The sequence below is a fragment of the Poecilia reticulata genome, chromosome 19 (assembly GCF_904066995.2).
Source record: "Poecilia reticulata chromosome 19, P_reticulata-male-v2, whole genome shotgun sequence".
Taxonomy (NCBI): Eukaryota; Metazoa; Chordata; class Actinopteri; order Cyprinodontiformes; family Poeciliidae; genus Poecilia; species Poecilia reticulata.
In genome coordinates, this window is record NC_088848.1 from 6,383,823 (window position 1) to 6,397,910 (window position 14,088).

Sequence of the window (14,088 nt, forward strand, 5' to 3'; positions counted from 1 at the left end):
GATATAAGAGTTTGTTTTTGGTATAAAAAACAAAAAAATCTACCAGTGAAGCAAGAAATGTTTCCCTTACTGTCAGCTAAATGATTTAATTTTGATGACTTAAGTGAGGTGAAAGCAGCTTAATCAGGTTTTAAAGTGAAGAGAGACAATTTGACCTGCATTACCCAATGTGGGTCCTCACAAAGATACAAAAAACCTCAGACTCTCAGCAGTCACCTTGCGCTCACCTCGAAGGAAAATGTAACACTGCAAAAAACATACAAATCTTACTATGTATTTTTGGTTTAGTTTCTAGTGCAAATATATTAGTACACTTACGGTAAAACTAACTTAATAAAAAGTAATTTTCAGCAATATGTAGGTGCTTGTTTTAAGTCAATAATTCCTTCATATTGATGAAAATGTTCTGGCAGATTATTTTACTTATAGCAAGATGTTTTTACATGTCGTCAGTAAAATAATCTGTCAGTGGAACTAGAACTTTTTCATCAATATGAAGGAATTATTTACTTAAAACAAGATCCTATATAATGCAGAAAAGTTATTTGTAAATTAGTTTTCTCTTATTTATAGTGTACTAACATAACTGCACTCGAAACTAGATTTTGTGTTTTTGCAGTGTATGGTCATGTCAACCTAAAGAAAGTGTCAAAACATTTGATTAAATCGGACAAAAATCTACATTCGTTTTTAAATCTTTTCTAAAATCTTCTTGTGTCAAATAGCTTTTACAACTAGCATTTGATTTTTAGGTTTTAGATCTAATTTAAGCACTAATGTCCTCACCTCTTTCATGTCCTCGTAGAAGAGGTAAAGGATATTCTTCTCCTCCCGCTCCACCCAGTAACCTTTCACATGATCATACCAGGAGCCCCAGGGCACTGAGGAGACGGATTCAGGCGTTTAAGTCGTGATTAGAAGTGTTAAAGCTCGTGTTTAACAGGTTGGGGGAGTTTTATCCAACCTGTGGCAGCCAGTGTTTCTATATCAACATGTGCATTCTTGATCTTAGAGTGTGAGACTGCTGTTCTTTTAATTTCTTTTTTTTTTCTTCCCGTTTTTACTTTTTATAATCTGATCAAAAATACATAAATTAATGTATGTGTATTTTTTACATTTTTTGTCCTCTAAGTAAAGAATAATGTGTAAAAAAATAAGTGCAGGATTAAGCTTATTTCAGTCTACCATCCACTTCAAGCAAATAGTTACAAAAAAGTATATATTATAGTATTTAAATTGTGAATATGTTTGAAATAAATAAATTTCCTCTACTCTGTTTCTCCATTTTCATGTAAAAGCACTTTTAATTAACTTATGCATGAATAGTGCTTCACAAATAAAATTAAATGGTAAAAACATTAAGCTTGGGATTCAGTAAAGCCGCAACTATTTCAGTAATGTCAGTTAAACACCAGTAACTAAAAAATGCAGCTGAAATTCCTGTGCAGATCTGCACAGGTTGTTTTTCTTTCATTGGTATTTATATCTGATGCTGGCTGGGCAAGCCGGTGCTAATCCCATCACAACTAGTGAAGCATAAGCAGATTTTTTTAAAGGGAAACGCTGATTTAAAAAGAAAGGAGGCGACAAAGGTTGCAGAATTTACCAATCACTGCTAAACTCAACAATAAAGTTTAATTAGTAATCTGAAGATGTGCTGACTCAGTTTAAAATGGGACTTAACAGTTTATTGAGTTTAAGGGAAAGCAAAAGGAATGGAATTCAACCCACTTACACTCTCCTCTCATAAACTTGTGTATGTAGTCGTCAAAGGGTCCTGGTTCAGGTTGGGTCTTATTCATCAGATCGAAGTAGTAGTAGCTCACCAGGTTGTCTTTGGCGTTGCGTGCGACGTAGATAGCCTTCACACACAAGGAGAAACATGATCACAGATTTACAGCAGGAAGTCCGCGGTGAAGATAATGTTTGGGTCTGTGTCACAGTGGCCTGCACTGTTTTTAAACCTTTAACCCCATAAATATGCAATTAACGGTCTAGTTAGGAGCTGTAAAAAGAGGCTGCAGCCTGGTCTGATAAGTCTGTTGGAGATCCGGTTTTACCTTGCATTTGTTTTCCCAAAATCCTAGAGGCACCAACTGAAAAGGAAGATGTGTCTTGATGAGTCTTGGAGGGTTCATTTTGTTCAGAAGATCAAGACCTAACACGAGAAATTCAGAAACATGTAAAAGACTTAAAAACGTATTTATGCAACATGCAACTCTGAGTTCAGGACACAGAGAAGCTAGATAACCTGTTTAACATTTTAGATACAGTGCATTGCAAAAATAATTAAAGTAGTGCTAATTGAGTTAATCTAAAGCTGATCTCATGGATCTACTAATGATTAATTGATAAGCGGCAATATTCTTAAAAACCTGAGTTTTCTCTTGTGTTCAGAGGGCCGACCGTCTGTCCATAACATAAACGGCTACATTTTTCATAATATGCTGACGTTGCGCGTCAAGTAGCAGCTCGACCGAGTGAGTGAGTATTATGGTGATAAATTAAGGAACTTGTCGAGTGTTTATATTTCAAAACAAAACAGAATAAAATAATTTTTGCCTCCCACACCTGATTCTGAACCACTGTTTTCGGCCATACCGTTCTGGCATGGCCGCCATCTTTTGCTTCTGTATCAACGGATCCCATCAATGATTACCAGTGGCGCCATCTGCTGGATGGCGGCCAAACTACAACACTATAAAATAAGGTCTAAGCGGCTTTTATTAGTTAATCGGCTGGAACTGGCTGGAACTCCAAGCGATTATCAAAACGCTTGGATGATAATTTCATCCAAGCGTTTTGATAATCAAAAGTTTTTTCATCAAAATTTAAATGTTATTTTTTCTGGTAATTGCCTCTTGTAGAGCTTGTAGAGACACACCCCAAAAAAACAGGAAACTGGTTGAAACATTGAGTTAGAGTGTTCATCCCACAACCCAATTTTTTTGTTCCAAAAATTTTTTTAAAACATGTCTTATTTTCCTTCCTTTTGAGAATTATGTACTACTTTTCGCTGCTCCAACACATAAAACTCCAATAAAATACATTGAAGTTTGTTGCAAAGTAAACAACTTTGCAACAACTTTGCGGTTAGTTTTTAAATTCATGAAATATAAAGAGTTAAATCTATTAATGTTTGAGCCACATACTTTAACAATCGTGTTGAAGGGAAATTCTTACAGGGTAATAGTGCATTGAGGTGCATTAGACTGGAATAATCGTATGATAACATCACCCATAAATGGTTTTTACAGCTTCTGACACAACACAAACAGAAGAACAAGCTAACAACACTTCACAATCTCCCAACCCAATTAAAAATGAAGGAACAATAATTAGAGGGATGAATGCACACCTGACGGGATCGGGGGTGGAGAGCAGATTTCTAGGAACGGACTCCGGACCGGGGTGGGAGCTCGTTTGCAAGCCTCAGCGTCTCCGTTGTGAAGAAGAAGGTCAATTATCTCCTGAGTCCATGTGGTCCCTAAGGTCCAAGACATACAGAATCCCATCATTAATCAAGAATATGAAACACTGATTCCCATCTATTACGTTGCATCAGAAATTGTGCTCAGTCACCCTGTCAATGACATCACAGCACTGCAAAACTAGAAAATCATACCAAATGTCTTTGGTTTATTTAGTGCAAAAATCTAAGTACACTTGAAATAAGACAAAACTATTTTACAGGTAACCTTTCAGCAAGTTATAAAAGTATTTTTTATGCAAATAGTTCCTTAATATTGATGAAAAAGTTCTAGTTCCACTGGCAGATTATGTCACTTGTAAAATGGAAAAAAATCTCTTGGTATATGTGAAATCATTTTCCAATGGAACTAGAAAATTTTCATCAATATTAAGGAACTATATTCACTTAAAACAAGCTCACTGCACAAGAAACTACACTCAAAATACTCTGTAAGAGTTTTGTATTTTGCGATGTAGTATTTTCCCTCAAGGTGAGCGCTAAGTGACTGGTGAGAGTTTTTTCCTTGCAGTCCAAGTTTTCTATGACAAGCAGCAACTTTCATCAAACATTCTTGTTCAGGGAAATAGATGCAGAGATTTAGGGTTAATTTTTACCACGTTTGTGTCTGGAGGCTGTACCTGCTTTGGGGTAGGTTGCGATGAGGAGGTCTGACGGGTCAGGACAGAAAGCCCAGATGGAGTCCCAGTTGTTGGCGATGTGGCACATGAGAGGAATCCCTCTGATGTGGATGAGAGGGAAGCGAGTGATGGAGGAGCTGGCCTTCTCTATGGCCTCCTTGTAGGATAACTCCTTCTCATCTGCCATGATCGACGCCGCTCCGCTCGGGCAAGGAAAGTCAGAAAAGAGTTCAGCAGTGAAATGGCTGAAGAAGTGAAGCCGGTGTGGTCGTTCTCCCCGAAGTTCTGACTTCAGCAGCTCGCCCGGGCGCTGGCTCTGTCAACATTCAAGCTTGATTTGCTTCCACACACAAAGAACTACAACTGTTGACTGTTGCTCCCTGCGTGACCGGCAAGCCCACAGTCAGTGTGCATACTTCCTTGTCCCTGCCATTGTCTCCTCCTTGCGTTGTTACCTGCCTCCCAGGATTCTGTCTTCTGGATTTCTTGTTTGAGAGTAAATCCTCCCCAGAAGCTGAAAGCAAAAAAATAAATAAAAAAATCAACAACCTGTCAGAAGATTTTTCTCAGTAAAATTGCTTCAATCTCCTGAAATGTGCTTGCTTGCTTTCCCTTCTCTTTATATCTTTGTAACCCGGCTGCCTGAGTGCCTGTACCAGGTTCTTATCTCCTTGTGATCTACACTAAAGTACCCTTATGTAACAAACCCAGTTACGTATGAATTCAACTTCTTTCTCACACTTTTCTTAACCGCTTCCCCTGTAATTTGAGGAAGGGGCAGGGGAGGGAGCCGAAAGAGCCACTCAGACGTGAGGTGCAGCCAGAAAACATGCCTGACAGATGGGTTTAATTTTTCACAGAACATCGTGTAATTGCACAGTGTTCCAGGGGGACGGCTCGAATGTCATTCAGTCTTCTCAACTAATACGAAGAAATCACAAGTTCTTCGTAAAAGATGAGAGGAAATCTGTGGAAACTCTCCAGCTAAAACACACCTTTGGACCCTTTCAAAGTCAACACAAAGCCAGTCCATGCTGGAAAACAATGCTTCCTACATGCCTGTAGGAATAGACACATTTTTCATGTCCAGGTCAATTAGTGTGATATTTTCAGATCTCTGCATATTCTGCTTCGTCGTTTTTAGCCCCAGGCGGCTGTTTAGACTTTACATTCCAGGATTTCCAGTCTTTACATCCGGCTGACAGTAGAAACAATGTTTTCTCTGTAAATAAGCTCAGCCAAGCAGTTGCATGAGACGCAAAACAAAGAACTGCTACACAGTTTAGGACCTTTTTCTTTTTTAAGAAACTGTGGAAATGTGGACAATATAAACTTAAAGCTGACAGAGTGATTTTATAAAATACAACTTCACAGATCTTTGAAAGAAAGAATTGGACGTTGAAGTTTTGAGTTTTTTGGGGGGATTGATCAAAATTATCCACACAACCTACAATAAACCAACAGCAATGTGTATCGTGACAGCCATGAGATCAATATTGATAAATAATATGTCAGATAGAATATTCAATAATTTCACTGAACTCTGATTCACAATCGCACAGCATTCTGGGAGATGTAGGCAGAGAAATTACTTCATAGATGCTCAGCCACTCATAGGAGCTAAGCAAGGTTGATGGAATCAACCAACTCACTCTCTGGTTACCTAGCAACTCACTCTCTGGTTACCCAGCAACAACCTGAAGAGTAACTTGCCCAGCAACAGTTTAAAAGGTTTTGCCACTAGCAATAGTGTGAAGTGAAAACCGTGGTTAAAACAGGGAAAGTCACATCACTAGTTTGGTAGTATTTCAGATATTTGAAACAAAAAATCTAATCAATTATCATTGATATTCACTGATATGAAAGGCTCATTTTATGATATGTTTTTTAGTTAACCACTTATGTTTATTTTATACAATACTAAAAATACATTAAAAAAACAAAAATATGATGTATATTTTCCTTTTTTTTTTAAATAAACATTTTATTTTCTAAAATGCAGCAACATTCATTTAGTCAATGGTTGATCATTTTTATACCAAAGGATGCATTTGCAGCTAAAATAATAATTCTAACTTCAACATGTGAAAAACCATTTCTGCTTGACTTAGCATTAATATATTATAGGGCTGATCTGGTGATTAACGTTTGGATTAACTGGTTAATAATTGAAAGAAAATGGTGCTTTTTATTTACAGAATTTAATCAAGATGTAACTAAAACTTTGCCATTTGATGATTTCTGTGTGACAGACAAAGATTTATTTATCTTTTTTGTGAAATGGATACATTTGATGTACAGTTTTGGCCGAATTACTGATCTAAATATGTTGTCTTTTCAGTAAATTGACTTTTTCTGAGTCTGTAAACTCCACTTAACGATTAAGTGATTATTAAGCAATCATGATTGGTACGATTAATCGTTCCAGCTCTGTTAAATAATGTTTAGCTATTCCACCCTGAAAAAATCAAAACGCTCCAAATTTACCATGACAGTTGCTCCTGTAATGAGCAAACTGCAGATATTTCATGACACTCAGTTAGGGTTTCTTTAGGAAATGTAACAAAGGAAAGTTTTGCCAACAAACACAACAAAAACTGAGTTTTAAAAAAGTCAATCTATAAGAAATTAACAAAATAAGCTATTTCCTATTTAAAATGATAGTTTAGACCTGCTGGTGAAATTTTATGCAGAAAGCTGCTCCTTGTTTTCTCTGCTCTGTCTGAGCTTGTGCTACAAGCCAACGTCTTTCATGCATGGATTTTTATCAGTCATCTTCCCCTCCTTCACTACGTGACAAACAGGTTAGTGAGAAAGATAAAGATTACGTGCTCATTGTGTGAGCGCTGGCAGCACGGATCTAACAGGGACTAAAAAAAAGGATCATTTACGATCTCATGTCCCACATTTGATTTGAATTTGATGAGGCTCCACAATGTCTCCAAATGTGGCCTTGACGTGCAAAAACTCAAAATGTAGCTTTTTAAAGAATGAAAGGAACTCCTACATTGGAGGAAGTTAGCATGTGTGTTTTCTATGAAGAGATATTAAGTTTGTTTATCCTCTGTATTTCTTTTTAGATGTTTTTTGTTCTTCCTGTAGAAAATAATGCATGCAGTATATTGTAGTATTCTGTAGGCATATAAATTTTCTTTAAGACAAAATAATTCAAAGGAAAAACTATGAAAACACCTAAAGGTCAAAAAGGTTGATAATTAATGAGTTACAACAAGATTTAATTTTCCTTTAGGATTAATAAAATATTTTAAAATTGGAACTAAATTGAAGATATAAAACTTTGATAGAAAAAATTTTGGTATCGGTATTGGTATTAGACCCTACTTTGTGTCAGATCAATACCAAAATATTCAGTATTGCAAACATCTTATCTGAAAATGAAGTAATGTTTCTAAAGAAGATGTTTCTCAAGAGCAACATCTGATTGGACGAACAAAATCAGGCGCAACACGATTGGACTAAGATGTCATGGTAGGCGTTTCTCAAGGAGGACATCTGATTGGACGAAATTAACGTCCGCCCTTCCACTTTTTTTATTTTTTACTTTTTTGGATAGCTTACTTCGCTGGCATCGGACTTTCATTTCTTTAATTAGTTTCTAGAGCTAGCTATTGTAAACGAGAGTATCAAAAATATTTAACAATTATTAAATATTATTAAATATTTAATATGCACGGAGATTGTGTTAGCTGCTCCGACATTAGCGGCGTCTCCATAAACTTCTCCTCCCACCTTCCTTAACAAAACACAAACGTCCGGTTACATTTCAAAATAAGAGCATCAACATAAATCACACTAATAGTTGCAATTTTTCTGTTATAATAGTAAGTAAGAAGTGATACATGTACTGTTACATTGCCTTTACATTTAAAAGCAGAATATGTTTTTGTTCAGGAATAATGTGAAAATTACATAGTTAAAAACAAATAATAAAGAAATGAAAAATAAAATTAGCATTCAAGAAATAATGTTGCTTAAACTGGCCTTAGCTTCTTATTTTCTTTTTCAACATCTTAAAACAGTCATAAACTACTATAAAATTTGCATTTGTAACAGGTGGAACAGGTCTATCAGATTAGCTGAACTTCGTTCATTTTTGGGATTTGCCAGTTACTATCGGAGGTTTATTGGTGGTTTTTCGAACATGGCTTCCCCTTTAAACCGTCTTGTTGCTAGAATGCTCCCTCCTGGAAAAAAGGGCAAAACCCCCAAGAAGCCCTTGGGTGGCTTCTGGGATGAGGAGTGTGAGCAGAGTTTTCACAAGCTCAAAGCTGCATTAATAACAACTCCTGTTCTTGCCTATGCAGACTTCCAGAAGCCATTTGTTTTGGAAGTAGATGCCAGCCATGCGGGGTTAGGAGCAGTACTTTCTCAAGATCATGGGGGTAGATTGCGCCCTATAGCGTTCGCTAGTCGCAGTCTGAAGCCCACCGAGCGGAATATGAATAACTACAGCTCCATGAAGTTGGAGCTTGTTGCGCTTAAGTGGGCTGTTACAGAAAAGTTCAGAGAGTATTTGCTGGGTAATAAATGCACAGTTTTTACAGATAATAATCCATTAAGTCATCTGGCTACAGCAAAGCTCGGAGCAACAGAGCAGAGGTGGGTTTCGGAACTGGCAGCGTTCGATTTGACTTTGAAATATCGTCCTGGTTCTCAAAACGCCAATGCAGATGCATTGTCCCGTCAGCATACCACACATAGAGAAGCAGGGGCTGGCTCTGGTATATGTGAGGGGTTTGCTGGAGTACAGGAAGAGATCAGTGTCTTACCTGGTTTGTCAGGTGCTGACCTGTGTACATTGCAGCGTAAGGATCCCAACATCGGTTCTTTTATGCAATTTTGGACGAGGGGTAGGATGCCTGATGCTAAAGAGAGGAATGACCTTGATAAAGTTACCCGGAAATTGGTTCGGCAGTGGAATCGGTTTAGGGAGCGAGAATCGATCCTTTATCGCTGTGTTCAGGTCTCTGATGGGCAGACTGAGGTTGAACAGGTGGTGTTACCTCAGTGTTTGCAGGAAGGTGTCCTCCGTTCGCTTCATGATGATCATGGCCATCAGGGGGTGGAGCGGACTTTGCAGCTAATTCGGTCCCGGTTTTATTGGCCCAATATGTACTCAGATGTAGAGCAGTGGTGTAAAAACTGTGAGAGATGTGTGGTGTCAAAGGCTGTGTTGCCCAAAGTTAAAACCTATATGGGAACAATTAAAGCATCTAGACCTAATGAGATTCTGGCAATAGATTTTACAGTTTTAGAACCTGCTACAGACGGCAGAGAAAATGTCCTTGTAATGACTGATGTTTTTTCAAAGTTTACACAGACTGTCCCCACAAAAGATCAGCGTGCCAGTACTGTTGCAGAGGCACTGGTGAAGCACTGGTTTCAACTTTTTGGGCCCCCTGTCCGGATTCATTCTGATCAGGGGAGAAATTTTGAGAGTAAGTTGGTTCATCAGCTCTGCAAAGTTTATAAAATTGAGAAAAGCCGCACCACTCCTTATCATCCTGAGGGGAATGGGCAGTGTGAGCGTTTTAATCGCACTTTACATGATTTGCTAAGAACTCTTTCACCTGAACAGAAACGCAGGTGGCCCCGGCATATTACCCAAGTCACCTTTGCATATAATACAACTGTCCATCAATCCACTGGTATGACGCCTTACTTTTTGATGTTTGGTAGAAAACCACAGTTGCCTGTGGATTTATTTGTGGGTGTGGGTGAGAGTGATGGAGGACCTGACCTGCCCTTGGAAGAGTGGGTTGAAGAGCACCAAAAATCACTCCATGCTGCCTATGAAATGGTGTGCCAAAAGGTAGAGAGTAGAAGGGCTCAGAGACATCAGGATGAGGATGTGGCGCCAGATTTTCTGGAAGGAGACTTGGTGTATGCGAGAAACCATTCAGTGAGGGGTCGCAGCAAAATTCAGGATTTTTATGATTCAACTCCCTATCAAGTGGTTCGTCCACCTTCTGAGCGAGGGGTAGTGTACTCTATAGCACCTGTGGGTCAGGAGGGGCCCCTCCGTCAGGTCCATAGGGTCGAGCTTAGACGTGTCCCTGAAAATAGTGGGGGGAAGGATATCAGGGAAATGGTTTGGAAGATGTGCGGACAGATATTGAGGTGGGTGATGAAGTGGGTGATGAACCAGTGGTGGATTTGCCTGAATCTGAGATTCAATCAGAGGCTGAGAATGATGTTATTCCTGTAGATGTAAATTCTGATAATCAGCCTCTTTCTGGCAAAAAGCCCGCACAGGAGATTGACACCGCCATCATCCCTGAGCCGAGGAGGTCAGCTCGGAAAACTGCCGGACAGCATTCCAACCCTTACAGGCTGCCCTGTCCTGTGCTAAAGAAATGATTCAGTTATTGGGCAATAGTTTTTTATGTACATCGTCGGGTCGCCGATGCATAATGATGGGGGGGAATGTAACAGGTGGAACCACCAGGGGTCGCTGCCTCCACATCTCGAGCGCCCATAAAAGGGAAGCTGTCGGGACTGGTGGCAGATTGTCAATCTCCTCTGTGTTGGACCAGGTGTGTTGGCCCACGCCTTCCACTGTTTGTCATCAGGTTTGTGTGTGCTTTTTATTGTAAAGACAAAACTCTTTTAATTTGATTTATATCAACTTAGTGTTTGGTGTTCTTTATATAGGGCCACACTACATGTTGTAATTGGACAAGTGCTTTACCTGGGCGTGTGGTTGATCGACGCTGCAGGTAGGCTTTGTTTAATTTTTTATTGAATTGCATGGTTATATTTCAAAGATTTAATAGGCGTTTTGGTAATTTTTGTTTCTTTGTTTTGCAGTTGTTGCTGCACCCTGCTGTTCCTTTTGATTTCCTTTTTCCATTGTTTTTCATTTATTTTGTTTACTTATTGTTTTGCAAATATACATCCTCTTATTTTGTACTAATAAATATTGTCCTTTTTATATTGGTTGTTTTATTGCACCACAATTGGTCGTAACACATTTCAGTTCATTTGAAAGTAACCCCACCTAACCTGCTATTCACCTCTTTCATATTATCTGTTTCTTTTGTCTATGTTCCTGTTTGACTTCACAGGTCAAGACTTGTTCTAGTCTTTCCCTGTGTACCGTTTGGTGTTGAGGATTTAACAGCACCCCCTAGTGGATGGCAGAGGACTTGCACAAAACAAAATACGTTTTAGGGATTTAATGACATTGACCAACATAAAGTTATGTACAAATGAGAAGTGGAAGAAAAATTATTACAAAATAATTTTACAAATAAAAGGTTGAAAACTTTGCAGTTCACTTCTTCAGCCTCTCTCAATCTTTAAATAAAAAACTGAAAATTGTTCCCCATTGTTAAATATAAGCGGAGTTCAGTCAGAAAGGAACAGCAATTTAAAAGTTTTGTCTCAAAATCTCCTATTTTAAATATTTACTTTGATTAGGCCATTCTAACACAATATGATTCTTTATAATCCAAAGAGCAATTTTGTCCTTAGTCCAGGTAAATAAAACTTGTTTATGTCCTGTGATTTATTTTTTCTCTTTTTGCTATAAAACCTAAAAATATAACAATGAGATTGTGGTTCACAAAAGTCAACATAAAACAAGCCAATTTTAAATGCTGTTTATTTCTCTAAAATAATTTTCTACGTTAGCTGGTGTTTATTTATTGATTTAATTTACGGTTTTTATTAACCAACTAATACTCTCTTGTCCTTCACTAAGCCAAAGGAAGCAACAACAGTGTTTGTATTTATTAATATGGCCACCCTGGGTAATTTCTAGTGTAGACAGTTTGAACAGGAAGTGATCCACGCCACTGATCCGCCATCTTAGTAGGCAAACAAAGATCAAAGCATAGATGAACCATGGCTTCGAGATCAACAAAAAGAGAGCTTATTGACAACTATATATATTGATAAAATTGCTGTGGTTGGGATCATCACATCAATTGTGGTGACAATTGCTGGTTGGGATCACATGTTGAAAACACACATGATTTCAATTAGTGGCTGATTAACAAGCTTTATCTGAATCTCAATCCTCTGAATGGGGCGCGTTGAAGCAGGGAAACATCTAAAACATGCAGGGCAGTGTGCTTTGAGGTCCAGGGTTGGGAAACACTGATATAGACAATGTGGCTTGTTTACTGTTGTCATAGCAACTCCATGGCAAGTGTCATGACAGTTAGTTACGGATACCTACCAAGATGGCTGTCAGCTACAAAGTTCCCAGAAGTGTGACGTCACATGAGCACTATGTATGGTTTGCCTTTTTAAAATATGCAAAAAATGCTTTCAGTGCCCATAATTCTGAAATATAATTATTAATATTGTTGATTTTACTCCTTACTATGACATTTTTCTGATATCGTCATCCATCTCTGCCCCCAAAAGAAACACATTCATGTGGCTTATTGGTAAGTTTTCTTGTGGTTTCCTTTGGTAACCCAATGAGAAATATTCCTCCTGGCTTCTTCAAGTACTTTCCAAATCTCCATTTTGGATGTTGTGGCCACCTTTTGCTCTGTTTTCAGTCAGAATGACGCTACGCTTTTATAAAAAGTGTATAAATACATATGAGTAGCAGATGAGTAGCAGCATTCATCCACTAAAAATGGGCCCATTCATGCATGAGCCCAAGAGGGCAAAACAAACAAAAATATAAAATTACACATCTAGTATTTATAAAATGATTCAAGAACAAGTGCATAAAACAGTAAAATGCTGTTATCTTTGCGAAGTTCTTAACAGAAATATGAGATTTGTTTCATTCATGTTTTTTCAATCAGCTCCTTTTGGTGACTCAGCTTGAACTAAAAACTCAGCGTGTCACTGACCTGCTTTATAACATCTGTTCATTTATTTATCATTGCTTTATGTGCGACACAGCTAAAAAAGCAGTGAAAACATGCACAGGCAAGCTTCATGCGAAAGCAAAGAATAAAAACATATCTGATGCTGAATAGATGAACTGCTAGGTTTAAAGTATTTAAGGATAAAAACAGTGTTTTAAGAGCAAAATCTTTACCTTTTTTCACCCAGCTGCAGGCTGAATAAGTGAAGCATGCTTCTGTGAGCGTTGGCTGATTTAAAGCTGCTCGGTTCCACGGGTCCACATCAGGGATATTTCTAATACCAGGTCACAGATGTTTTTCTTGGCTTTCCATTGCCGCTCCAGGAGAGCTGCTCTGGCTTTCAGGGGAGGAAACATGCAGTCAAATGAAATCCATCAATAAATCATCAGAAAGGAGGCATTAAAGTTTAAAAGAGAGAGTAACAGTGAATAAACTGAAGATCATGGACATGCTTTTCTTACACATATACTCTCCAGTTGTACATATAAAGCCTGCAGACGTGCAGAAAGATACAATAATGTTGTGTAAAATATTGTAAAATTAAAACAACACCTGAAATTATATTCAATTTTAATTTAATTTAAAAATACTTTATTAGTCCTAAATGGAAATTGAGTTAAATATCAGTCTCCATTACATTTTATGGTCTGTTTTAAGGCAGTAAAATGTTCTTCACACATGTCCTTCAAATTGAAACCTACATTTTGCTTGATCATGTGAGAGTCATGGAACGATTGCAAAATGTTTAACTACAGCACAGAAGAAATGTTAGCTGTGTTGTTGATTTTTAGCAATGTTAATAGAGACTAGGAAATATATATAATATAAATAATATTGGTATTCTGCCATAGCAGCAATATTAATGTCCCAAATGTTTTAATTGGTGCATCACTAGAAATCAGACAGAAGAACTTGCTAGGTACTGCTTAATATTATCTCACTTCGGTGTAAAATGGGGAAAAAGTCAGTTTTATTAGTTTTTTAAAAAGTCATCAGAGAATTTCACTAATTAAACATTGTTGTTAAAATATTATCATATTTTTAACAGTGCCCAAATAAAATGAAACCAATGATTCAGTCGATAAAGCATCACCATTTAATTCCAGTATTTTGGTTACTT

At 37.7% G+C, this 14,088-nt stretch overlaps 1 protein-coding gene and 1 long non-coding RNA gene across 2 annotated transcripts in view; one reads left to right on the forward strand and one right to left on the reverse strand.

Annotated features, from left to right (window-relative positions):
- Positions 1-13,243, reverse strand: part of sult1st6 (sulfotransferase family 1, cytosolic sulfotransferase 6) — a 16,175-nt gene extending 2,932 nt beyond the window's left edge. Inside the window, exons 1-6 of the mRNA XM_008436777.3 lie at positions 13,142-13,243; positions 4,111-4,624; positions 3,359-3,487; positions 2,061-2,158; positions 1,736-1,862; positions 787-881 (exon numbers count right to left, since the gene is read on the reverse strand). Coding sequence (XP_008434999.1) covers positions 787-881; positions 1,736-1,862; positions 2,061-2,158; positions 3,359-3,487; positions 4,111-4,297 — 636 coding nt within the window. The 5' untranslated portion in view covers positions 4,298-4,624; positions 13,142-13,243. The remainder of the gene's footprint in view (positions 1-786; positions 882-1,735; positions 1,863-2,060; positions 2,159-3,358; positions 3,488-4,110; positions 4,625-13,141) is intronic.
- Positions 10,208-11,084, forward strand: LOC103481374 (uncharacterized). Its single transcript, XR_001777643.2, has 3 exons — positions 10,208-10,703; positions 10,786-10,850; positions 10,942-11,084. It is a non-coding gene; the product is annotated as an uncharacterized LOC103481374 (long non-coding RNA).
- Positions 13,244-14,088: the final 845 nt, after the last annotated feature.